Source organism: Malania oleifera, chromosome 12 (assembly GCF_029873635.1).
Source record: "Malania oleifera isolate guangnan ecotype guangnan chromosome 12, ASM2987363v1, whole genome shotgun sequence".
NCBI classification, from domain to species: domain Eukaryota; kingdom Viridiplantae; phylum Streptophyta; class Magnoliopsida; order Santalales; family Ximeniaceae; genus Malania; species Malania oleifera.
Window position 1 is genome coordinate 85,944,893 of NC_080428.1, and position 27,672 is coordinate 85,972,564.

The 27,672-nt window shown below is 35.6% G+C and overlaps 1 protein-coding gene across 2 annotated transcripts; it reads left to right on the plus strand.

Moving 5' to 3' along the window:
* Positions 1-214: 214 nt before the first annotated feature.
* On the plus strand, positions 215-27,672 carry LOC131144811 (pyruvate dehydrogenase E1 component subunit beta-1, mitochondrial). Of its 2 annotated transcripts, none has more exons than XM_058093684.1 (16): positions 215-539; positions 794-879; positions 1,044-1,106; positions 1,905-1,985; positions 2,082-2,108; positions 2,208-2,270; positions 2,431-2,517; positions 6,291-6,416; positions 24,318-24,451; positions 24,549-24,621; positions 24,776-24,841; positions 26,218-26,256; positions 26,346-26,470; positions 26,561-26,675; positions 27,065-27,171; positions 27,270-27,672. In XM_058093684.1, exons 2-15 carry the CDS (start codon positions 829-831, stop codon positions 27,131-27,133), a joined length of 1,119 nt encoding a protein of 372 aa, XP_057949667.1. In that variant the 5' UTR covers positions 215-539; positions 794-828; the 3' UTR covers positions 27,134-27,171; positions 27,270-27,672. The 2 variants fall into 2 exon arrangements, with proteins under 2 accessions (XP_057949667.1, XP_057949668.1); XM_058093685.1 differs by having other exon boundaries at positions 341-539; positions 1,053-1,106.

The following is a 27,672-nucleotide window of genomic DNA, read 5'->3' on the forward strand; positions in this document are numbered from 1 at the left end:
ATTAAAAATATGAAAAATTTTAAATTATAGCATTTATAACTAACTTATTAGCTATGAATTTTGTTTGTTTTAAACAATATAGATAAATACATCATATATAAATAATAAATAAATAAATATACTTTGATGGAATTAAATTTAAGTTAAGCTAAATTACTTAAAGTTATTTTTTAATTTTTCATCTAAAAATTCTAAACTCAGAAAATTTAGAGTCAAACATGTCCAAATTCGAGTAGCTCAGCCTAATCGACGGTCGAGCTAGAGGGCGACACCGGCCTACGGTAAGCGCTGTCACAGAGAGGTAATTCCCTGGCTGTTGTATTTTGTGGAATGTTTCAATAATGGACTGGAATAAAGGCGTCCCAGCGCGAAACAGATAAATAAAAATCAGAAAAAGGGAAGGGTTTTATTAGAGGTACGGACGAGCATTTAGATTGCATTTGCTACTTCGTGTTACATCACCTTTCAACTTCATTTCGCATCTCAACCGATCCGATCCCGGCGATTCTGCCGTCGATTATCTGTTTCATCGCGACCAGGTACGCTCTATGCTTGTGGTTTTGGAACTATTTGAACTACGTGATCAATTTTAGGTTCTTGGGTCAATTGATTGTGAGGTTTGTTTTATTTGGTCCATTTTAGGGCTAACTAGTCCCATCCAGCTGAGATGTTGAGATATTTTTTGTATTCAGTCCATTGCTCAGTTTTCTGCCATCAGCTACCTGTTTTCGGTCTATGTTGCTTAATGTTCGGCCACTTTTTGTTCCTTTTGATTTTGGTTTTTATGTTTCAGTGTGATTAGAGGTGTCTCGGTTGAAAGAAGGAAGGATGTGGGGAATCATTAGGCAAAGGATCGGTGCTGGAGGTTTTCCAGTTCGGGTTAGACCTTAACACTTGTTTTTATACTAATCACATTGGCTATATCCCGACATTTTATTTCTTTTGTTCATTTATTGTTCTGAAATTTATTTCAAACGGTATAATAGTTCAACTTTTCTTTACGTGTAATGACTGTTGTCTGAGAGACTGAGAGTTTGGGACAGTCCTTGCAGGAGGTTAGACCCGCAGTGTCAGCATTGCGAAATTACTCATCTGCAGCCAAAGAGGTAATTGTGGCCTATGCTACTTTAGTTCTCATTCCGCCCTTTTTATTATGGTTTTAGTTTTCCTGTGTTCCTTTTGGTTGCTGTTGGATGAAGCTGTGGGAATTTTTTAAATCGAAGATCTGTTTTTTAGTTGGGACTTGAGAACAAAACTGGCTAGTAGATGACTAAATATTTTTGGTATTGTTATTGGTTTATATTTTTTAACAAATGAAGACTAAACGGTTCATATGATTTTTTTTTTTGTCATCTCTTCATTTATCTCAGCAACCACAAAAAGGTTGGGATTTGGCTGTTCCATGCTAAATTTTAAGAATTTAGTTACGCCTATATGTGTGTGTGTGTGTGTGTGTTTGTATTTGTGGTGGGATGTTTCATGTTTCCATTCTTTTCCCTTCTTCTCACACCCCCTAGCAGCAGGTGAAGTCCACCCTCCCTTTCCCCTCCAATTTAAGTATTTAAGCTGAACCAAATTTCTTCTTGCCAGTGATTATGGAAATCCCAATGAGGATTGTCCATTGCACAGTGCTAGATTGTCCATTCCACAGGATGTATGTCTAGGTCGTGACTCTTGTTTTTTCATTTTTCAATGTCTTGAAAAGTTTCCATTGTGCAAAGTTGCTTGAATCCTAGTTATGTTTTCATAATGGCCATGTAGTTGCAATAGTATGATAGTTTTACATTTGTTTCACTGTAAGATGATTATTTGTTTTGCTTTATAAATATATATGCTGCCAATTTTGCTTAATATTCTAATAATTCTGAGTTTTGCATTTTCTATGAATTTTTAATTGGTCATAGATGACAGTGAGAGATGCTCTGAACTCTGCCCTCGATGAAGAAATGTCTGCTGATCCCAAAGTCTTTTTGATGGGCGAGGAGGTAAGAGAAAATATAGAGAAATTTGTTGCAGACTTTACCCCTCTCATTATTATTATTATTATTATTTGTTCTCATCTTCTATTTTTGAAATTTCAGGTTGGGGAATATCAAGGTGCATACAAGGTTTGATAGGCTTGCTCATGAGAAATATCTTTACTTTGAGCACCATGCATTAACATTATTCATCTGACAATCAGATTTTTTGACTTCCATTCTGTCTAGATTTCCAAAGGGCTTCTTGAGAAATATGGTCCTGAGAGGGTTATTGACACTCCAATCACAGAGGTTGTACCTACCAGTTGTCTTAATTCTTGTGAATGCTAATTTTATAATTTTTTTGTAATACAATTTTCTTATTTTATTTGCTGGGTGTGGATTAGTATCATTATCATTATTGTCAAAATAATACTTATTTGCATCCACTTATTTTTTATATGTTCTGCAGGCTGGTTTTACTGGTATTGGAGTTGGCGCTGCTTACCATGGTCTTAAGCCTGTTGTGGAATTTATGACATTTAATTTCTCAATGCAGGTAGGATTTTGTATTTTGGATACGATTTCTGTATTTCCTTATATCCCTAATTTTCGACTACTGTTGATATCTTATGCTGAATTTATTTGCATGGGTGAGAGGCTAAGTGAAAAATGGATTGACACGCCACCTTATTTACGTCGATCTGTATGTTATGTTGCTACATTAGTTTATTATCCTTACCAATTTACGTGACGTTATAATTAAATGAAGCGTATAATGTTTAAAGAAGTGGAAATTCCTAAAATGTCTAACCTAATGTGATTGAAAGAAAAGGATATCTTAGAAATATGCTGCAGCATTATTTGATGGGTCTGTGCATATGATTGTGATGTTTATACAGTAGTAACACTTCAAGATGGAAGAGACATCTATATGCGAACTAATTTTTAAAAGCTACCACAATTAAAAAAAATTAAATCCAATTATATTCATTTTAATAGTAATAAAACGAGTTATCAATCTTGGTCATCAAACTAAAATTTTGCCCAAATATTTTAAATTTGAAGTTTTAGCAAAAGGGAAATCCAATGTCATTTTTTTGTATAGTTTCTGCCAAAATTTAGGAAAATCCTGAAACTTTTTGTTTATTTATTTTTATTTTTTAAATTTGAAAACCTGTGGTTATTTTGCTTTTAAATAAGACTAGTGAATATATCATGTGCATTGCACATGATGGCGGGTGAAAATCTCTAGTTTAATATTTAGAAAATTTCTAATTCAGTTTAGATGTATTTTTTTTTTTTTAAAACAAGTTGATATTGAATTTTCATAATGAAGTTTATAAGTTGAAGCATGTGTGAATACTTTAAGTTATTTATGGGGAATTATATTTTCATTACAGCTATAAAATAGAGACATGAATATGGGAACATTGCTATGACACAACATAGATTTTCTTTTAACTAGGAGGGTAGATTGTTTATCATGCAAGGATTATAAAGTTATTTCAAGTGAAAGTCTAACTACACAGTCGTAGTGTTAGATATAGATATTAAAAAAATGGAAGAAAAATGATAAAATAAATCAGTGTAAGAGAACTAGGTGGTGGAACTTAAAGGAAAAAAATATAATAAAATTTAAAGATAAAATGATCTAAGATGGTGATTGGACTATAAAGGGTGGGATAGATACAAATACTCTTTGGAGTAGATTAGTTAGCTCTATTAAAAAGATAGCAAAAGAGGTTTTAGGTGAATCAAGGGGAAGATTCTTGATTAGCAAATAAAGCTTGTAGTGGAATAAATATGTCCAAAAAGTCTTAAAGACAAAAAGAAATTGGTATAAAATGTGGTAAAAATGTACAAACAGGGATAACTTTGAAAAGTATGAAGAGGCGAGAAAAAATGCAAAAAAGACCGTTAGTGAAGCTAAATACAGATAATTTAATAATATGTATGATAGATTAGGTACAAAAGAAGGGGAAAGAGATATATTTAAACTTGCTAAAGTTAGAGAAAGAAAGAGTAAGGTTTAGGAAATGTAAAATGTATAAAAAGTGAGGATGTTACTGTCTTGGTTAAGGATGAAGATATAAAAGAAAGATGACGAAGTTACTTTAGTAAGTTGTTTAATGAAAACCAAATAGAAGATGAATGACCAAAAATATGAGATTTATTTGCAAAATTAGAGTTAACGAAGTTAAGTTTGTACTAAAAAAGATGAAAAATAGGAAAGCTATACGGATCGGATAACATCCCAATTGAAGTTTGGAAATGCTTAGTTGATAACAGAATTATATGGTTAACTAATTTATTTAATACAGTTATAAAAACTAAGAAAATGTTAGATAAATGGAAGAAAAACACTTTAATACCTATATTAAAAAATAAAAGAGATATTCAAAATTGTAATAACTATCGTGGAATTAAACTTATGAGTCATATGATGAAACTATGAGTAAGGATAGTTGAACAAAGATTAAGACTAGGAACAAAGGTCTCAGAAAATCAATTTGGTTTTATGTCTGGGAGATCTACCACAGAAGTTATATATCTTTTAAGAAGATTAATAGAAAAGTTTAGGGAAAAGAAGAGAGACTTGCATATGGTATTTATTGACCTAGAGAAAGCATATGATAGGGCATCTAGGGAAGTTTTATGGTGAGTTTTAGAAAAAAATGGTGTATGTAGTAGGTATATTGATGTCATTAAGGATATGTACGATGAAGTAATGACTAGTGCAAGGACTATAGATGGAGAAACTAGAGAATTTCCAACCACCATAGGTGTACATCAAGGATCTGCTTTGAGCCCTTATCTTTTTGCTTTAGTGATGGACCAACTAAGAGTATTCAAAATGAGGTTCCATGGTGTATGTTGTTTGCAGATGATATTGTATTGATTGATGAAATTAGGGGCGGAGTAGAGACTGAGTTAGAATTATGGAGAGAAACTTTGGAATCTAGAGGCTTTAGGATACATAGAAATAAGATGAAATATGTGAAATGTAATTTCAGTAATGGTAGGAGGAATATTGGAGATAAAGTTAAACTTGATGCTGAAGAAATAAATAGCACTTGTATATTTCGATACCTTGGATCTATTATGAAAGCTGAAGGAGAAATTGAAAATGATGTAATGCATAGAGTTAAAGCAGGTTGGGTAAAATGGAGAAGTACTTCAAGTGTATTTTGTGATCGTAGAATACCCTTAAAATTAAAAGGGAAGTTTTATAGGACGACTATAAGACTCACTATGCTATATGGGTCCGAATGTTGGGCGTCAAAGAAACAAAATATCTAAAAAGTAAAAGTTGCCGAGATTAGAATAGTTAGATGGATGCGTGGTATAACACTAAAAAATAAATTAAAGAATGAACATATTTGCGGTAAGTTAGGTGCAACTCTTATAGAAGATAAGATAAGGGAGAGACGACTCAGATGGTATGGACACTTGCAACATAGGCCACATAGTGCGCCGGTGAGGAAGATTGAGTTAGTTACTGTGAGGGGCAGTAGAAGGAGTAGGGGTAGACTTAAAATAACTTGGAATGAGATAGTGAGTAAGGATTTAATAACCTGAATTTGTCGAAAGAAATGGTCCATGATCGCATAAATTGGCGGAAAATGATTCATATAGCCGACCCCACCTAGTGGGATTTAAGGCTTGGTATTGTTGTTGTTGGTATGACACAATATTGATATGGGGGCACAACTAATATGAAAAATATAGGACAAGATATGATAGAAACACAAAAAATTGAAGTTATACTATGCATTTAAAATATTAAATTTTAATCTTTAATAAAACACTATATATTTAAATATGATAAAATTATATGACTTTCATTTTTAGGACAATATATGACTTTTCCCATAAAAAATGTCAATAAATTTATTGTAGCTTCTGAAAACCCCATATCAAGTTAGTGTTGGATTGTTATTATTAATTGATGTTTTTAAATTTTATTGTTCAATAATATTTAATCTTTTTTCATTATTTTTAAATAATAAAATGGCTTTTGTGCCCATAAATTGTTTGAAGTTACAAGTTTGCCACTGCCTATGAGCAGTAGCTACTTATAAGTGGGCAGAAGTAATCCCTGGTTACTTCTCGAAAAGTACTTATTTTTGCTCCAAAAAAATTAATTTTTAAGTACTTGTTGCAATAAGTACCAACTGTGGGACCAATATTATTTTTTACACCAGGACTTATTTTAAGTACTAATTGGAATAAGTACTTATTTTTTAAGTAATTCCAAACAGGGGTTTAAAATATCTGGTGCATGTAGAGATATTTTCCGTGTGGTTTTAACTCAGAATTTTATTGCAGGCAATTGACCACATCATTAACTCTGCTGCCAAAACGAACTACATGTCTGCCGGCCAAATATCTGTACCTATTGTCTTTCGAGGACCAAATGGTGCCGCTGCTGGAGTTGGTGCTCAACACTCCCAGGTATCCTCCTTAGGATTTCTTTTTCAATTTTCAGCCGCTGTTTTTATAGTTTCTTGGTCCTTTTCCTATTTGATATATATTTAGTTGGATTTTGGTCAGTGTTTTAAAGGTCAAAGTGTTTTACCGTGGATGGGGTGAGGCATAAGCCATTTGTGAATTTAGGTTTTATTTTAAATTGAGTGCAGGTTGTGATTCCATTTCGTGGCCGTTGATTTGTCTCTCGGCCTCCCCCTTGGAGGTAACCCAAACTCTGAAACCTTTTGGGATCCCATCCTGAATAAGGTGGCTAGGAGATTGGAGGGATGGAAGAGGGCTTATTTTATTCTTGGGGGTTGTGCTACTCACATAAGTGCTTCTATTTTTAGCATCTTGATTTATTCTCTTTGTTCAGAGTCCCCACTAGAGTGGCCAAATCCTTTGGGAGGTTGATATGTGATTTCCTTTGGTCAGGTTTTGGGGAGGGTAGGCATGAGTCATGACCATCTTGTTAGTTGGAACTTGGTTAGAGAACCTAAGTTTGAGGGGTGTTTGGCATTGGGAATGCTTTTTCCAAGAACCTATCTCTTATAGGTAAATGGCTTTGGAGATTCCCTTTGGAAATTAAGTCCCTTGGGCATAAGAGTAGGCATGGTATAATGGAATGGGTGGGAGACAAGGAGCAGTGGCATTATATCTCATGCATGTCCTGGGAAATTTGTCTCTTAGGTAGCCAGTAAGTTCTTTCCTCTCATTCGATTCAAGGTGCTATTGGCAATAAAGTCTGCTTTTGGGAAGATGTGTAGGTGGGGGAGATTTTATCAGAACTGAAGGTTCCTTGACTTTTTAAGATCTCTTCTCTTTATAATGTTCCTATAAGTTCCTTTATTTATTCTGGGGATGGGGGTTTCTTCTTAGGATTTGGGTGGGAGATGGGCAATGACATTATTATGTCACGCATGTCCTTAGAAATTTGTCTCTCAGGTAGCCAGTCAGTTCTTTCCTTTCATTTGATTCAAGGCGTGTATTGGCAATAAAGTCCGCTTCTGGGAAGATGTGTGGGTGGGGGAGATTTTGTTAGAGCTGAAGGTTCCTCGCCTTTTTAAGCTCCCTTCTCTTCACAATGCTTCTATTAGTTCCTTTATTTATTTATTTTTTTTTTTTTTGGGGGGGGGGGGGGAGTTGGTTTCTTCTTGGGATTTCAACTTCTTTAGGAATCTCAATGAAAAGAGGTTGATGAGCTCACTACCCTTATTTCCTTGTTGGACCAACACATTCCTTCTAATAGTGAGGATGAGAGAGTGTGGGAGGGGGGATTCTTCAGGTATATTTACTTCTAAATCTTCTCTCCTACATCCTGCAAACTGTATTTGGAGGGTTAAGGTGCTGAGGATGATTTGGGCTTTTGTCTAGACCATGATTCTGGAAAGGATTAATACGTATGATCTACTTCAGAGGAGAAGATCCTATATGGCTGTCAACCTTGACATGTGTTGTGAAAACAGTGAGTCCAATGCCCATGTTTTGTGCGTTGCAAGGTGGCATTGCGCCTTTGGAATGGCCTTTTCTCTATTGCTGGGGAAGATTGGGTGGCTTCACAAAAGGTGAGGGACTTTTGTTAAGTTAACTTCAGGTTCTTTGGAAAGAACTGGAATGGCAGAGCTCTATGGTGAGCAGCCGTTTTTCTGGCCTTTGGACTTCAGAGATGCAAGAATTTTTAGAAGTCCTTCAACCTCCTCACGACTTTTGTGGGATAGAGCGACTTTCCTTGCCTCTTTGTGGGTGCACTCCTTGGGTTTCTTTAGGGATTTTATGCTGGCTGACCTTGTTAGAGACTGGAAAGCAGCACTTTTTTTTATGGTTTTTTGTTTGTATTGTATTTCTCTGTTCATATTCTGGTTCTTTCCTTGTTGTTTTTAGTTTTTTTATTGCTTTTTTAGCTGATTGGAAAGGATTCCTTGTCCTACATATTTTCTACTCTTTTTTCTCCACTTCTAATAAATTATCTTCTTCTTCTAATAAGAAAATTAAAAATTTTAAAAATTATTATTTTTAGTGTAGGTAATATAAACTTTATTAAATATATAAAATTCCAGCACTTCAATTTCTCCCAACTCCAGCTGTCTTGCCCATAAATTGCAAAGCCATGGCCACGTGCCAGCCCGAGGAAACAAAATTAATGATGGGTTATCTTTTCCCAGTCAATAAGATAGAATAGAACACATAAATTGAGTGAGTGTGGAAGGTCAAATGGCATCTCTCATGACCTAAGTTTCAGAAATTCTGCCCTTGTCTCTTGACTCTGTTTAGAGATCCTTACGCACATCATCCCATAGAGAACCAAATAGAAATGGCTCATCGAGATTAGAGTATGAGGCATTATCTCACAAACAAAGGGCTTTCGGAGATCAGATACAGTTGTGCAACGGGGCAGGGACGGAGAGAATGAAACAGAAATGGTTCATTGAGAATAGAGTGCGAGGCATCATCTCACAAACAAAGGGCTTTCAAAGATCAGATATATTTGTGCCCCCACGCGCGCGCGCGAGAGAGAGAGAGAGAGAGAGAGAGAGAGATATCTATTTCAAAAGCTTAGCTTGCAAAAGGATAAGAAAGTCAGGAGAAGTAGTTGGAGAAACTTACGTGACCATCAATCAAAGAGGGAGGAGAGTAGGTGAGGGCAGTTTGTCTGTTCCCTCTTAGCTCTGGAACAAACGAATGAAGTGCCTTTGAGCCCTAGTCTATATATATTTTTCCTTTTATATTTTTGATAAGAGAGTACAGAAATTGTGTTCCCTTATGTATGTCTTCTTTGGTAAGGTGTCAAAATGTACGCTTTTTATCTTGTGCGTACACCTATCAGAAAAAATCTTTTGTGCCTTTTATTTTTGATTATGTCGGGTGTCCTAGTATCATCGGGTGCCATGCCCTAACCTAGGCTAATCCCACGCCCATGTTCGTCGGGTGAGCTAGGTCGTCGCCCCGAAGCGACGCGCCGTGTCGGCACCCGGGTACGGTGTCAAATATGTGAGGGTTTCTGCATCATTCTGAACGTGGGCAGGTAAAGACATTAGTTCAGGAAACTAGGATTAGATTAGCAACTTGGAATATAGGGACACTTACGGGTCAAAGCATGGAAATTGTGGATACAATGATTAGGAGAATAATTAATATAATTTGCCTTCAAGAAACTAAGTGGGTGGGGGAGAAAGTTAGAGAAATCGATAAATTAGGATTTAAACTTTGGTACACTGGAAAAGAAAAACATAAGAATAGAGTAGGCATTATTATAGACAAAAACTTAAAAGATAGCGTTGTGGATGTAACTAGAGTAAGGGATAGAATTTTAAAAATCAAGATGGTATTAGGACAAGAGATAATAAATATCATTAGTGCTTATGCTCCTCGAGTTGGCTTTAGTAGAAAATCTTAAGAGACAATTTTAGGAAGATATGGATAGTATTATACAAGGCATACCAGGGACTGAGAAAATATTTATAGGAGGAGATCTGAATGGATACGTTGGAAGAGATAATAAAAATTATGAGTGGATACATAGAGGATATGGATATGGAGACAAAAATGAGTTTGGGGAGATGATCTTAGACTTTGCTATGTCATATGATTTTAGTATAATGAATACTTGCTTTAAGAAGAGAGAAGAATACTTAATAACCTTTAAAAGTGGACAAAATGGAAGTCAAATAGATTTTTTTTTCATTAGGAGGGTAGATCGTTTATCATGCAAGGATTGTAAAGTTATTTCAGGTGAAAGCCTAACCACACAACATAGAGTCTTATTGTTAGATATATGCATTAAAAAATGGAAGAAAAATGATAAAATAAACCAGTGTAGGAGAACTAGATGGTGGAACCTAAAAGGAGAAAATATAATAAAATTTAAAGATAAAATCAAAGATGGGGATTGGACCTTAGAGGATGGGATAGATACAAATACTCTTTGGAATAAATTAGCTAGCTTTATTAAAAAGATAGCAAAAGAGATTTTAGGTGAATCAAGGGGAAGATTCTCGAATAGCAAAGAAAGTTGGTGGTGGGGTATAGATGTACAAAAAATCATAAAGACAAAATAATTTGGTATAAAATGTGGCAAAAATGTAGAAACAGAGATAATTTTGAAAAATATAAGGAGGCAAGAAAAGATGCAAAAAGGGTCGTTAGTGAAGGTAAATATAAATCATTTAATAGTTTGTATGATAGATTAGGTATAAAAGAAAGGGAAAAAGATATATTTAAACTTGCTAAAGCTAGAGAAAGGAAGAACAAGGACTTGGGAAATGTAAAATGTATAAAAAGTGAGGATGGTATCGTCTTGCTTAAGGACAAAGATTTTAAAGAAAGATGGCGAAGTTACTTTAGTAAGTTGTTTCACGAAAACCAAATAGAAGACTTAAACTTAGAATTGTCGAATGAGGAAAAGACTAAAAATATAAGATTTATTCGCAAAATTAGAGTTGACGAAGTTAAGTTTGCACTAAAAAAGATGAAAAATGGGAAAACTATGGGACCAGATAACATCCCAATTGAAGTTTGGAAATGCTTGGGTGATAACGGAATTATATGGTTAACTAATTTATTTAATACAATTGTAAAAATTAAGAAAATGTCAAATGAATGGAGGAAAAACACTTTAATACCTATATACAAAAATAAAGGAGATATTCAAAATTGTAATAACTATCATGGAATTAAACTTATGAGTCATACGATGAAATTATGGAAAAGAGTAGTTGAACAAAGATTAAGGTTAGAAACGAAGATATCAGAAAATCAATTTTTTTTTATGACTGGGAGATCTACCACAGAAGCTATTTATCTTTTAAGAAGATTAATGGAAAAATTTAGGGAAAAGAAGAGGGACTTGCATATGATATTTATTGACCTTGAGAAAGCATATGATAGGATACCTAGGGAAGTTCTATGGTGGGTTTTAGAAAAAAAAGGGTGTATGTTGTAGGTATACCAATGTCATTAAGGATATGTACGATGGAGTAATGACTAGTGTAAAGACTATAGATGGAGAAACTAGAGAATTTCCAATTACCATAGGTGTACATTGAGAATCTGCTTTGAGTCCTTATCTTTTTGCTGTAGTGATGGACCAATTGACTAAGAGTATTCAAAAGGAGGTTCCATGGTGTATGTTGTTTGCAGATGATATTGTATTAATTGACGAAACTAGGGATGAAGTAGAGGTTGAGTTAGAATTATGGAGAGAAGCTTTGGAATTTAGAGACTTTAAGATAAGTAGAAATAAAACAGAATATATGAAATGTAATTTTAGTAAGGTTAAGAGGAATATTGGAGACAAAGTTAAACTTGATGATGATGAAATAAATAGCACTTGTAGATTTCGATACCTTGGATCTATTATGCAAGCTTAAGGAGAAATTGAAGATGATGTAATGCATAGAGTTAAAGCAAATTGGGTAAAATGGAGAAGTGCTTCAAGTGTGCTATGTGATTGTAGAATACCCTTAAAATTGAAAGGGAAGTTTTATAAGACAGCTATAAGACCAGCTATGTTATACGGATTGGAATGTTGGGTGACGAAGAAACATCATATCCAAAAAGTAAAAGTTGCTGAGATGAGGATGCTTAGATGGATGAGTGGTATAACATTGAAAGATAAATTAAGGAATGAACATATTCGTTGTAAGTTAGGTGTAGCTCCTATAGAAGATAAGATAAGATAAGCGAGGGACGATTCAGATGGTATGGACACTTGCAATGTAGGCCTTATAGTGCACCTGTGAGGAAGAGTAACTTAGTTACTGTGGGGGTAGTAGAGGGGTAGGGGTAGACCTAAAATAACTTGGGAGGAGATAGTGAGTAAGGATTTAATATTCTTGAATCTATCAAAAGAAATGGTCCATGATCGCATAAATTGGCGGAAAAGGATTCATATGGCCGACCCCACTTAGTGGGACTAAGACTTGGTTTTGTTGTGTTATATCAGGAATTGAACCTGGGACTTATACCGGCAAGCGGCCCATCCCAAGCTCACACTTGCCACCTGATCCAATGCCCGGTGGCTCTTTTGTGCCTTTTATTGCTTCCCCTTATGTATGTCTTCTTTGGTAAGGCGTCAAATGTGCACCTTTTTATCTTGTGCGTACACCTATTAGTAAAAATCTTTTGTGCCTTTTGGGGCTTATGCCTTTTAAAAAGAGCATTGATGTGATTTGGCCCCAAAATGCCCTGAGGTGCACATTTAAAATGCTGGATCATGATGTATATTCTGTTTGACTTGGATCTATTGGGTAAACATAGTATGCTGATGCTTTATTTGACAACATAGGAAGATTATGTTTTTTGAGAAAAGGAACTTTTTACACGACTTGTTACTTTCACTCAAATAAGGTTTAGATTGTAGTCACAATTGCTGTTTGGGGAGTTTTTGAAATTTCTATTTCCCTATTGATAGTGGGTGGGATTTGTTGGTATTATTGTCAAAAATTATGAAAATAAAGACTAAAAATGAAAACTAAAAACTGAAAACCAGTAATTGGTTACTATTCCCAAAACTGAAAAAAATAAAAAATTTAATTGAACACATGTTATTTTGTCTTTGATTAAAATAACAATTAATATGATTAGAATTATGAAAATGCAAAGTAAATAAATTTAAAAAGCATTTTAGCAAAAAATGGAAATTAAATATAATTATTTTACTCAATAATTATATTCTTTTGTACTCCAAGAATGATCTTATTATATGTGAAGTTTGAAAATTGCTGAAATTATTTTTCAGATGGTGTTATTATTTTTTCTCAAAAAATTTAGAAAATTTTGGGATATTTATTTTGAAAATTTTACGTGAAATTTATTTATTTTTATTAAAAAGTTGTGTACACAATGATTTAATACACAAAAGTGAATTCTGGATATTGAAGTATTTGACCCTATTGCCGCAACAATTAAACGAAAAAAGTCTAGGGTTCATTTAATATCATTGTCAAAAACTAAGAAAACAAACTAGAAATGAAAACTAAAAATCATAAGCAAATACTGAAAAGTGGAATTCTAAAATTAAAGCAAATTTAAACTTGATTAAGCAAATACTCATTTTTGTTGTTAAATCTATTAAAAAATCAAAATATGATAAAAATAATAAAATAATTAAGAATACAGTTTAAAGAATATTATAGCAAAAATAGGAATTATTATAATTATTTTTACTTAATTAATGCATTTAAAAAACTCACTTTTTAGTACTACAAGAACCATTTTATTGCACATGACAATTGAAAAATAAGGAGAAAGTTTTAAATGATTTTTATTCATTTAATTTTTTTTTTGAAATTTGATGGATATTTTATTTTAATTATATTCTATGTTCACATGGACATCTCATTTAAATTTTAGTTAAAAATGTGGATAAAATGAGTGATAAAATTTACAAAAGTCAATTCTCAATTCTAAAGTATTTCAGCAGGTTGCCGAAACAACTTAATCATATGATCCTTTTGGTTAAGGTTTTGGGAAAAATATATATTTTTTAGATGATAAAACAAATCTATTAAAAATAAAACATAATTACAATGAAATGAGGCTATGAAATCCTCCAATAAAAACACAAAAGAATAAAAGGGAAAAAAAATCAAATTACACCAGAGCTGCTTTCCTATCCCTTTGAATGTCGGACAGCAACCCCCATCCCCCCGGAAAAAAACTCAAAAGAATGAGTCCAAAAAGAAGCAAGAAAAATAACTTTTTCCAAAGCAATATTGGAGAAGTCTTTTGATCTTTAAAAACTCTAGCATTCCTTTCTAGCCAAAGCAACCACAAGACAGTAAAAACAGCGCAGTCCCAAAATATCGTCTCTCCTCCTTCCTGAATTCCCAAAACTTCACTTTCAAAAAATCCTGAATTGTAGCTGGAGCCACCCAATACTCACCAGAATATGAAAACAAATTGTTCCACATGCGTCTTCTTACCTTAGAAGGAATGAACAAATTACAAATGTCTCATTAGAGTCATTTGTGTTGATCTTATTAAGAATTAAGATCCAAATGAAAGCATGGATTTTAAAAAATCCATGTATGGATTTTAAAAGGGATCTTTGCTTTCCAAACAGGTTTATGTAGGAGGAAAGGGTTAGGATTTGTGGATTTTATGAGATTTGAAAAGAAAGACTTTGAATAGAAAGATCCGAAAGTGTCCCCAATCCAAAGCCCTTGTATCCGCCCTGAATTTGGACGAAAGAATCCAGCACACCCAATAGAGTTAACTCACCTACTTCTCTTACATTGAGACTTCTAAAGAAGTGAAAATCCCAAGAAAGAGCCCTCAAAATAATTAAAAAGCTGAAATTGGTGCATTGTGAACAGTGGAAAGTCTAAACAGAGGTGGCACCAACAGTTTCAATGAAGACTCAGCAATCCAAATGTCCTCTGAGAATTGAATTTTATTTGGATACAGTATATTTTTTATCCATAAATGTGGATACAAAGAATATACAGGATTTGTGTTTGGTTAAGTGTTTTAAAAAAATCCTTTTGGAAATGTATTCGAAAATATCCAAAAAAAGACTGGTTTTGAGGAAATGATTTTAGGTTTTTCCTGTTTCTGGATGCAATGAAAACATGGGTATAGGGAATAAGCATAATCCACTTTATAATACTTGTACTACTAATAATAATAGTAATAATAATTATTGTTGCTGTTTTGTATCTGTTTTTCCTTTTCTGCTTCTTGCTGTTCTAAGAAGCAGTTTTTTCATTCTTGCAGTTTGTTTCCCTCTGCCAACATAATATATCTTACCTTGTTTGCAAAAAAAATAAAAATAATAGCAATAGTTATTATTGGCAAAGTGCCACGTAGGCCAACCTTAACCCAATGCAGTTCCATTGATTTCATTTCTGCAAACAATTTCGAAAATAGTGAAAGGAACATGTTTTGAGTATAAACTATAAAACCATGATACAATCCCTTGTTTTCTTTTTTAAAAGCAACATAGATAAATTGGTTTTGGATCCTAAACCAAACGGGCCCTTAAAATCTCAAAAGCAACTAAAAACTGGCAGTAGAGACAAAATGGGTGATGTGATCAAATATGTTGTCATAACTTGTTTTTTCACTATACAACAACGAAATAGGGAAAAAAAAAAAAACATAAATGATACCAAACAGCCGCCTAGTATTCCAGTTGTTGGTGTAACAGTTGAAAAGTCACAACAGGAACTGAAGAATAGTTATGCACACAAACTTGTTGCCATCGCTTGTTCTTGAATCTACTGATACGAAGCTAAAACTAGAAATGGTAGCAAACAGTCTAGTAGATGGTGCCTTGCCACTAGAATCAAGAGATTTGAGTCCTTACATTCTACATGTACTGTTTGTTAATCATTTAAGGATCTGTGGCAGCCATTCTTCCATTTTATAACTTGTGTAGAGCAATGTATAGAAGTTATACTGTCCAGCCATTGGTTGATCCGTCGATAATATTTGGATTTGATTGGAAATGTTTTTAGTAGCTTGGTTTAATATTCATATTTAACTTGGTGGATAAGTTACTGAGAATTTGCGGAAGACTTGGTCAAGCTACCAATGCATGAAATGCATGGTAGGGAATTCATTGCCAAAAAGAGTCTTTGAAGTAAAATGGTGTTAGATTCTATAAATAGCTTGAAGGAAGTTCTGACTAGGTTTTATCATCTGTATTGGGGATTCTGCCTCATGTGCTCTTTTCCCTGACCAGCATCCACAAAAAAATGTTAAATATCATTGTTATTTGAATAAGATTAATTGAAAATTATGAAGGTAATTAAAACTCTGTCCTCTTTTTACCCTCCTAAGTGGTATACTTAAAAATTTTGAAATATAATTTTTTTAAGTTTAAATTCAGGAAGGTAATTGAAAAGTTTAAATTTAAGAAGGTAATTGAAACTCTTGCCGGACATTTATGAGTGCTGTACTATCTTTTAACTTTAACGACTCTTAGAACCTCCTAAAACCACTCTTTTGAAATGTTATGTCTCCCTAAATTTCAATTACCTGAAACAGTGAACCAACCTTTCTATACTTCTTTATAACTGCTGCTTTATAATAAATGACAAGAAGCTGTAGAGCACAAGCAGAGCATGTGCCCGCAGCTAGTATGTATCGGTTAAATAAAAAAATTTCAGTTTTTTTTCTTCAAACGATGACAATGGAAGAATTACTCAAAAAGGAGTTTCAAGAACACTTATCATTTCCAAAATGAACCGTAGTTGTTAGCTGCAGGAAACTTCGTCTTTTTTGGGTCTTTTTAATTGTTAAAGAGCTTACATTTTTTAAACAATGTAAAATTTCTTTGTTATGTTCCCTCTAGATGACCATTTTTTTTGTGAAAAAAATGGTTTTCAAAATGCCTTGTCAAACAAATTTTTTTTAAAAAATTTTTGGGTTCATTTTAGTTTTAAAATATTTGAAAAATAGAAATCAGTTTTGATAAAATCATGCCAAGATCCCCAACTTTTTCGCTAAGCTTGAATTTGTTTTATTTAAATTAAGATGGGGAAATGTTGCTGATTGAGGAGGAAATAAAATTGTTCAAAAGACAAGTTAACCAGATCACCCCTGTGCAAGTGTGTTTTGCCTTTAAAGAACAAAATGAAGAAAGCAAGAGTGAGAAGTGAAGTATGTGATTTGGCTGTTTAAGAGACGAATATGATACCTAGTTGAAAACAATGGTTCTTGAGAATGTTCTGTTCAACTGGAAATTGTTGATCCTAATCTGTGTCTTCTCTTTGCTGGCAATAGATTTGGCTGCGGAAAACTCTAGATTGCTTATCAATTGATGTAGGACCAAGTCTTAGAATTCAGAAATAGAGAGAGAATTGAGAGAATTAGGGGAGAGAATTAGAAGAAGAGAAGGGAAGAAGAAGAATACGGAGCAGGACAGAACAGAGGATTCAGAAAAAGAACTAGGGAAAGAGACAGAATAAAAGGCAGAACAGAACAGAGATGGGGGAGCAAGATGAAGAATACTTTTGGTGGGGGGAGGGGAGGAGGAGGGGGAGAGAGAGCGCCCGGCTGGGGACTGAACAACAATTTTGATTTCGAATGATAAGCTGCATGTCCAATTCTTACACCCACTTCTACTGCTAACACATATTTACAAAATAACCCCAACTAAACACATAATTTTAATACACCAAAAAAAGTGAATAAACAATGAAAAATAAATCCTAATGCACGCACAATTTCCTAAATCTATGCCTAAAATAGGTTTGCTGAATGGCCTATTGGATGTAGACGATCTTTCATCATACTCCTCTGACTGAAAGGAACTTTGCCTCAAAGAATGTGACTGCAAATATGACTCTAGCAACTCAGGAGTGCTCTCACGGACAGCATCGTCGGTAAGCATGCAGCATTCGACTTGGGATGATGTCTCCACTGAACCAAGTCTCGAATCTCGACGAAAACCACCGTGAGGAGATGTTATGAACTCATTATCTAAAATAGACTCCACTGTCTCATGCAATTGCGAAATATGGAGAAAAACTACTGCCCTACGGAGGTCATCAACCGCTTTATTCTCAATACAGAACGATGCTTAAGAACGGAGGTTCACTCATTGAGGAACTCTACCCAACTAGCATGCTTCGTGCTCAACTTTTTTTGTGAGCTCAAAGATTGCAAAGCAAGGTGATTAGAAAAGAGTACAAACTCTTGGGGGGTAACAAGTTGTATCTCCAATGTTGAAGGGATCTCACTACAACATAAAACTCTTCATCATATGTGCTATATCTCTGTCTAGTATCTAAGAATTTTTCATTGAAAAATGCTATAGGGTGTCCGTCCTGACTCAAGACCCCACCTATACCTACCCTAAGGGGCATCACAAGCAACCTCTATTACTTTACTAAAGTCCGGATGCCTAATTACAAGTGCTTTAGTCGTCTTCAATATGACCTCTCTAAAAGCTCTAACAGTTGACAAGGTCCTACAGAAAGTAGTGAGGCCATGAAAACTTTGAAACTTAGTAATAGTCCTAGGCTTAGGGCACTCCCTAAGGGCTCTGAATTTATCTAGATCAAGGTCTATTCCCTGCGCAAAGATCACAATACCAAGAAAGAGCACGCTAGACGGTAAGAAGCTGCACTTCTTGAGGTTAGCAAACAACTTTGCTTCCCTCAAGGTGACAAAGACCTCATGAAGATGTATGAAGTGCCCCTCCCTAGTTTTATTGTAGATCAGTATATCATCGAAGTAGACAACTAGGAACTTTCCTGTGCTTGGCTGCAAAAATATGTGTCATAACCCTCATAATAGTATTGGGAGCTCTAGAAAGTTCAAAGGCATACTGGGTCTTAAAATCTGTTTTCAATCCATCTCTTTGTCTAATTCTAATTTGGTGATACCCACTACATAGTTCAATCTTGGACCAACTAGAGCTAGCTAGCATATCAAGCATATCCTGAAGTCTAGGGATAGGGAACTAATACTTGAAGGCGATTTTATTTATAGATCTACTATTCACACACATCCTCCAAGATCCATCCTTTTTCAGAGTTAGAAGAGCTGATACTACACAAGGACTAAGACTATGTTTCACAAAGCCCTTGTCAAGTAGTTCTCCAATTCTCCTACATGCCAATTCAATTTAGTATGCTCTTTAGGGTTCATACTATAATGTTGCAAATTAAGTAATCGTGAACTTGGAATGAGATCTATGGCATGCTGAATGTCTCCCATCTCATGTGCACAACATCATAGAAATTAACTAACAACTCTCTTACCTTTGGTGGATACTCACGTGAAAACTCTTGATCCTCAGAAGGAACTTCTCAGGCAATGACAGCTCAAATGCACATGCTTTCTAAGAATTCTTGCTCAAAAGCCCTATTAAAGCTTTATGTACATTGTTGGGCCACCATCTAACATCTTAATCTTTTAGATAAAGTGGTAATTGAACATGGTATCAAAGATGGTTAGCAGGAGCTGGGTTCTAGTCTTGTTGCCTGCATTTATTGTGTGGTGTTTAAAAAATTATTGTATTCCATGTGATGGGTTTTATTTATTTTATCTCTCCAAGTGCTATTGGGGGAGAGTCTTAAAGCTTGATATATATATTGTTGGCCCACAACCTAACAACTTGAGCTTTTAGTGAAGCGGTATTCTAACAAGCCCTATGATCTAGCACGTGGATGCTTCTCTGACCTGAGACTTGAAGGGCTATCTTGTTCCTTAGGATCCTTGGGAGTGGGCTTGGTAGGGATAAAGATGATATTCTTGTCTTTGTGCCTGGACACATAAGTGTTTTCCCTACCATGATTGGTTACATTATGATCAAATAACCATGGTTGCCTAATAGGACATGGACCACATCCATCGAGAGTACCAATTCACCTCTCAATAACTAGTAGATTTGTTTTGTTTACGCAATTCACCTGAAAAGGATGAGGGTGTGGCCTTCTCTTAAGGTTCATTCCTAGAGCAGCCTAAGTGTTTTCCCTACCATGATTGGTTACATTATGATCAAATACCATGGTTGCCTAATAGGACATGGACCACATCCATCGGGAGTACCAATTCACTTCTCAATAACTAGTAGATTTGTTTTGTTTACGCAATTCACCTGAAAAGGATGAGGGTGTGGCCTTCTCTTAAGGTTCATTCCTAGAGCAGCCTCAGAGATCACATTCATGCTACTACCCTCATCAATAACTAACATGTTATATCTCCTCAACGAATGAAAGTGTGGAAATAATGGTTTGCTTCGACCTCTCACTATCCATGGTAGTGGATAAGATGCACCTAGCCACAATAACATGGCGGTCATCCTCAAAATCATCAACAAGGTCACCCTCATCTCCCGAGTACCCAAAAGACATCTACAACCTAATTCTCATAATTAGGCTCGTCATTAGTTTACCACTCTAAAGCTAAGGCTCATTGGGGATAATGGGCAGCGATATTGACCCCTAGTGTGCAATGGTGACTTTGCATAGATGAGCTGCCAGCGTGAGGAGTACTAGGTCCGCTAGAGTGGATGACATGGTGGGACTCTATTTGCTTTGAGGAAGTCCCTTTGGGGGTAGATAGGGGGTGGTAGACCTAGACTGAGGAAAGGATTTATGGCGAGACTCACTCACCTAGATGAAGACCTAGGGGAGATCTTGAGGTACTTTTTGAAGGCAAGAGCTTTCTGATACACTGCCTCTAAAGACTTTTGTGAAAACAATTCAACCTCTTGCCTAACTTCTTCCTTAAGACCATTCACAAACCTAGTCACAGTGTGAGACCTCAATAAAATCATTCCTAAGATTTAGCACCTCGAGGTTATCAATATAGCTAGCTATGGTAGTGGTTTGTCTATAGTTCAAAAGTTCACTAAACAACTAGCTCTTATAGGAAGGAGGAGGTACTTTTCTTTCAATCGTTATCTCATCACTTCCCATCAGCTAATAGGAGGTTCACTCAACTGTTTAAGGCTTTGTTGCACAGTTTGCCAATACTACTTTGCTGGTCCTACGAGTTTCATCTTGGCAAACCGAACTTTGTCCTCATCCTTTATATGGTACCAAATGGAGATATCCTCTACCTCTGCTATGCAGCCTAAAAAGGAGATCACGTTTAATTTCCCATCATGGGCATGCACATCTACCTTCACCCTTTTTGAAGCATCTCCGATTCTCCATAGTCCTCAAAGTCTTTGCCTAGGGGGAATGTTGAGATACATAGGGTTAGGTTGGTACCCTACATCGTTCCTCAAAGTTACCCTCCTCATAAAATATAGACTCTAGTTTGACATGAGGCTGGAGAGGCTGAACTGGTCTATTGGTATGTTTTGGAACCTGGCGTATATTGTTAGGTGCTAGAGGAACTCCTGGAGTTGGGAGAATGACCTGGTCTGACCCTACTGAATATGGGGACTCATTAGGGTGCCTAAGTTGTATGTCATTTGCAATGGGGCATTTACCTAACAACTTCAAGACTTGAGCAAGTTGTTCTGTAAGGTGCTCAAATCTTTGGTTCACTTGATTGCTGAAGATTATCTAATTGGACAGACAAAGATTGGGTACCAATTGGTGCTAGTTCAGTGGGATTGGTTTCAATATTATTGTTGGTAATCATGGGTAAAGCAATATTGGTGCACGGATGTTGAGGAAGACTAAACTTGACTGCAAGTGATGTATCCTAAAATTTCTACAATGCACACACATGAAACTATTGAATTTATTGCCTTTGAATTGACATGGTCCCACACAGTGTTTTATAAGGCAAAGGCGTAAGGCAAGGCATGAGCCTTTTGGGACTATATTTTTTAAAATAATTAATAAATAAAATCAATTTATATACAATAAAAAATATAAAAAAAAATTTAAAATAATATAAAAAATATATAAAAACATAATTTTTAAATATCATATAGACCAATTTTAAGTTTTAACTAATAAACATAAATAATATATATTAAAAAAAGAAGCATGAGCCATAAGAAAAAACCAAATTAAAAATGTCTCAAGATTCTAATTTCAAAGCCAGCTGCAGCCAACACAGTGGCATAGAGTATGAGAGGGGTGAGAGGGTCGCGGAGAGAGGCAAGAGACTGCAGAGGGTCGCTGCAGAGAGACGACAGCTCCGAAGGGTTCGTCAAAGGGAAAACATACATCAGAAGGAGTCGTCAGAAGCAGATCAGAGTTTGGAAGGGAACGTTGACTTGTCAGAGAGAGGCGAGAAGCTTGGAGGAATTCGTTGGAAGCAGCCGTCAAGTCGTCGGAGAGAGAGGAGGTGCTGGAGGAATCGTCCGAGAGAGAGCAGAGGCTATCTTCGAGGAGAAGACTTGCTGGAGGCTTTGTCAACGGAGCAGAACAGAGGACGCTTCGTGCGAGAGAGTTAGGATAGGGCTTTTGATGCATTCTGGGTTCTGCCCTATTTAATTTGTGTTTTAAACTAAAAATCCCGAAAGGCATACGCTTGGAATTTGAGGTGTAAAAAGGCGAGATTTTACACCTGAGGCGTACGCCTTCTCCCCTGAGGTGTACGCCTTTTAGGAGTTGCGCATTTCCACTAATGCCTTGGGGCGTTTTAGGCCCAAAACGCATCAAGGGCACCTCAAAAATGGCTTTTAAAACACTGGTCCCACATAACATGGCAATAAGGAATGAACTTGGTACAGGTATGAGCAAAGATTCAAGTGACGAATGAACTAGGGGAATTCACAAAACAAGGGCAGTTTTTTTTTTTTTTTCTTCAATGGTGGGAAGAAATTTGGAATTACGCAAACACTGATTTCCCTACTCATGCAAACATTAGTAAAGAGAAATGTGATAATTTGCTGACCTCACCAAAGGATTTGGAAACAAATTGCTTGTACCATCAAATTCTCAGTGTAATCATGCAATTCATCTACTCCCAATTTTCTCAAATCCTCAAGAAACAGCATGCGAACAGCTTCTAATAGGCCTGAATGGCTGAATCTAGTGTTAACTTTGAGATTTTCCTCCAAGAACATGCATATGACACTAACACTTGATTTTCTTCACTTCAGCTTCAATATCTCAAGGAGAAAACCCAATTTATCATGGATTGGGTCAATTTCTTGTGACACTGAACGATTTAAGAGAATTTCAGAAACTCCCTCACGCATGTGGCGCTTGGGCTGCCGTCGAGGGGCTTCTGGTCATGCTGCTTTGGCTGTGGCAGATCAGGGGCTGGTGGTTTTAGTGATGGTGTTATGTGTCAAAGAAACTTCAGTAAGTGTGGATTAAGAAGGTTTGGTTGCTGGGTAACTTCAGGAGGTGCATGGGGGCCATACCTCTTGTTGGGCGGAGGTGAAATTGCAAGGGAGGGAGTTTTGGTGGTGTCTGCCTGTCTGTGATGGTGAAGTAGGTGTTGTGAATTGCTGCCTTGATATTTGGATTTCAAAATCACGGGCATGGCTATAATTTTCTGCGGAAGTTTCAGATGAGCAGTGCTTCATTGTTTCAAATGATAAAACTGCACATTAACTTGCATGTCCAGTACTTAATCTGCTAACACATATTTACAAAACAACCCCAACTAAACACATAGTTGCAAAACACCAAAGAAAGATAATAAACAATACAGAAGAGATCCTAATACAAGCACAATTTCCTAATTTCACGCCTAAAATGGTTGTGCTGTATGTGGCTTTTTGAGTGTAGATGGTCCTCCATAATGAATTTAATAATAAGTTTATAAATGAAAGCACAAAAGAGAGTGTCTTGCAATTTGTAGCTTATTTATATCTAGGAATATTAGTCAAATAAATCTATAATAATATTTACAATAATAACAAATTATTTGCATTAACATAACATTATCCTTGTCATACAACATCCTTCTTTTCAAGAGTGTCATGTTGTTCTGCCCATTTTGTTTCATTATCCTGTGCCTGTATCAATACTCCAAAGTCTGACATGAAGACTCTGTTTTGACTGCATGTAAAATCATGGAAGTGCCGTTATGTATTTTTTTCCTTTTGTTTTGTAGGTTTCTTGTGCTTGTATACGCTTGTGTTGTTCTTAGCAGCAAGAACAACAATCATATATTTTATTTTCATGGTCCAGCCAAACAAAATTGGCCATAAATAGACAAGATAAAAGATGTTTTTTATTGAGCATTAGTTTATCTTAGTTCTGAGATAATGTAGAAAGCGGTTCTATGACTAATTGTGAGAAGGCATGCCAGAAATTTTTTTGGCAGATTTATGAACTGGTGTTTTCTTTTGGCAAATCTCTGGAGACTTCTTGATTGAGAGAAGTTTCTTATTGAGTATTAAGGTCAAAGGTGTCAATTTTATGTTTGAATCTTTAGAAAAAATAGAATAAGTGGAATGCTTAATGTGGATTTATGATATTGAAAATTAGCCTGATCTAGTATTTGAAGCACCCATGTAATATAAACTTGCTTTTTTCCTGATGTTTTATTTGAAATCAAATGTAGTGTTTTGCGGCGTGGTATGGCTCCTGCCCTGGTTTGAAGGTACTGGCCCCTTATTCATCTGAAGATGCTCGTGGGCTTCTAAAAGCTGCCATAAGGGATCCTGATCCTGTTGTTTTCCTTGAAAACGAATTGTTGTAAGTAGCTAGACTGTTCATTGATAGTGTGCTTGTATTGTACTTGTCTAGATCTTCATTAATGTCATTGGGTTCTAATGTAAATTCTGTGATTCAGATATGGGGAGTCTTTCCCAGTTTCGGCAGAGGTTCTAGACTCTAGTTTTTGCCTCCCAATTGGAAAAGCTAAGGTATTTATTTATTTTTTTCCTTTGAAAATCATGAGCTAAAAGTGGATTGTTCTTTTCTGCTTTTACTGCTTTACAGCTGGTGTTTGTGTACTTTACACTGATTCAATTTAAATTGTCATTTACATTTGCCTGCTCTTATATTGATTGTTGACAGATTGAGAGAGAAGGAAAGGACGTGACTATTACAACTTTTTCAAAAATGGTTGGCTTTGCTCTCAAGGTTTGTTAGCAATATTTTCCTCTAGTTTTTGCCAGGGTAGGGGCTCCTTGCCAAGGACTGTTGTCCCCTGTTGCCTCTTTTTTTTTTTTTTTCTAATCTAAGATAAAGATATATTTTAGGGCAAAAGACATTAACCTCCCCTGAGGTTTGATAAAAAGATACTAACCTCATCTAAGGTTTCAAAAATCACAGAGACCTCTCCTGAGGTTTGCCAAAAAGACACAAACCTCACCTTGTATTTTGCAAAAAGATAAGTCTCTTGAGGAGAGGTTTGCATCTTTTTGGCAAACCTCAGGATAGGTTTGTCATTTTTGAAACCTTTAGGGGGGTCAATGGAATTTTTGAAACCTCAGGGGAGGTCCTTGTCTTTTTTGTCAGACTTCAGGGGAGGTGAGTGTTTTTTGCCCTATATTTTATTATGTCCCTTGCTATTAGAATCGAAAATGCGTTGGAATAAATCTGCTTGAATTGGTGAAAAATTTTTTAGTTTAATGGAAGTGGTTCATTTACTGCACTATGTTGGGATCTCCCATTTGGGACTGTTCTGGCCTGTCACATAGGGGGTCCAACATGTGATGGAAGGGAACCATTTATTTTCTTTTTTCCTATATAACTGTCTAAATGATGGGGCTTGATTCTCATCATCGTCTCTTGCTTAAATATGCCCACTTCCCTTCTCTTTTAGGGAATGGTAGATGTTGAATGGCTTATCCTGCAGGGATTTTTATTTTATATGATTAGATCTGCGACTAAGCAGGTGAAGCCAAGTTTTAAAAACATAAACTTGAAGTCGCTTGTTAATTTAAATAAATAGCTTGGTTTATTTATAACCCTAGTGTAGTATTTTTATTTGTGTTTTACTGTATCACGTTATGAAAACAATATAAAAGATAAATAAAAATGTGATTAGTGATACCTGATAGAGAATATCTTATAAAAATGTAAAATGTCATTGATTTAAAATGAGTTCTAAACCAAGTTTATAAACAAGTGTCTTCAATGAGTCCATAGACGAGTCCAATTTTGAGCCTACACATGCCTATTGCTGGGCTTAGAAATGAAGGGCTGGTGAGCTAGTTAAATGAGTCAGCTCAGGCTTGTTGAGCCGTGTATGATCTAGCTCAAGATTGGCCTGTTTAGTTGATGAGCTTCAAATCTAAGCTTGAGCTTGACTCATTTATCTTATTGAATAAGTTTGAGATTGCCATTATTGAACAAATCACTGTGTAACTCCACTTGGTTCATTATTTTATGATATTGAGCAAATCATTGTGGAGATTTTTTCCCTTGTTGAGGGTTGGGGGAGGGAGGCTTCTTTAGGTATTTGGTTTTTCATTTTTTTCTATCTGAGAATAACCATGTCACTTGGTTTTCAGGCTGCTGAGATACTTGCAAAGGAAGGAATCAGTGCAGAGGTAAACTAATATAATGCAGAATTTGATGACTCTAATGTCCGAAATTGCAAATTCTGTTCTGATAATGGTTGCCAATCCTGTGGATATAGGTCATAAATCTGCGCTCCATTAGGCCGCTAGATAGAAATACAATCAATGCATCTGTCAGGAAAACAAACAGACTCGTGACTGTTGAAGAAGGATTCCCTCAGCATGGTGTTGGTGCTGAAATCTGGTTTGTCTTCTTTAGAGATAATTTTGCACGTGCTTTCAGCATCATGGTGCCTCCATGTATTCTAATATGATTTTGCTGCTTCTTCGACAGTGCCTCTGTTGTTGAGGAGAGCTTTGGTTATCTTGATGCTCCAGTGGAGAGGATTGCTGGGGCTGATGTGCCCACACCTTACGCCGCTAATCTTGAGAGAATGGCCTTCCCACAGGTCAGTCCCTTTGGGAATCTAATCTTAATGCCACAATATACTCATGGTAATAGGGGCAATAACTGTATGTACATTGGATGTGTAGGATATGCAATCACTGATATTCCTGTTAAAGCTCTCTTTTATTGTGAAGTAGAGAAGGAAAGGAAAAGAAAATAAGGAATTCTTTCTTTCTATTAGATTAAGAATGAAAATTTGTTCAAATATGATTAAAATTTGAAAAATCAAAGTTTTATGTAAAATTAAAAAATTCCACACTTTCCTGGATAACCAAAGAAAAAAAGATGAATTCCTTTGCCTCTTTTGTTTCTGCTTTCCGAGGCCCAAACTGTCTCCCATATGATTTTTTTTATGCCAGAGGTTTAACTGGATTTCCTATGATTTTGCAGATTGAAGATATTGTCCGTGCAGCAAAGAGAGTGTGCTATAGATCCGTACCGATGGCTGCTACCGCTTGACCTTGCCCATTTAGTCCCCATACACCTCCCAAATCCAGGTTGGTTATATCATTCATGCTCCATGCTTGTACTAATATTGGTTGCACAAATATCACCATCCAAAATATTAATAGTTTGCTATTTCCATATTTCCCAGGAAATAAAGAGTTGTACATTCTTTTCCCATTCTAATTGTGTCTGGGGAGGAAGACCATCGCACACGAATATTGCAGAGAATGCCAGAGAAATAGCTGGAAATTTTGTGGGTTATGTTTTGTTGGATTTGTTGGCAGGGAACATTGACACCATTCTACCGCTAATCCCAAATTTCTTTCAGCCTTTTCTTTTAAATCTCTGTTTTGAGTGCATTACTTTCTGTTCAAAACATTAGTGTCTCAATAATTTTTTTTCCCCAATACCCAATTTGATGAGCAGTTGGGATTATTTCTCTGATTGATATGCTGTGTGCATTGCTCCGAGTTGTGATTTTTGGATTCTCCCCAAGAGTGGGCTCTACTTTGATATTTGCTTAGAAGAAGATATTCAAATTTGTTGTAAAA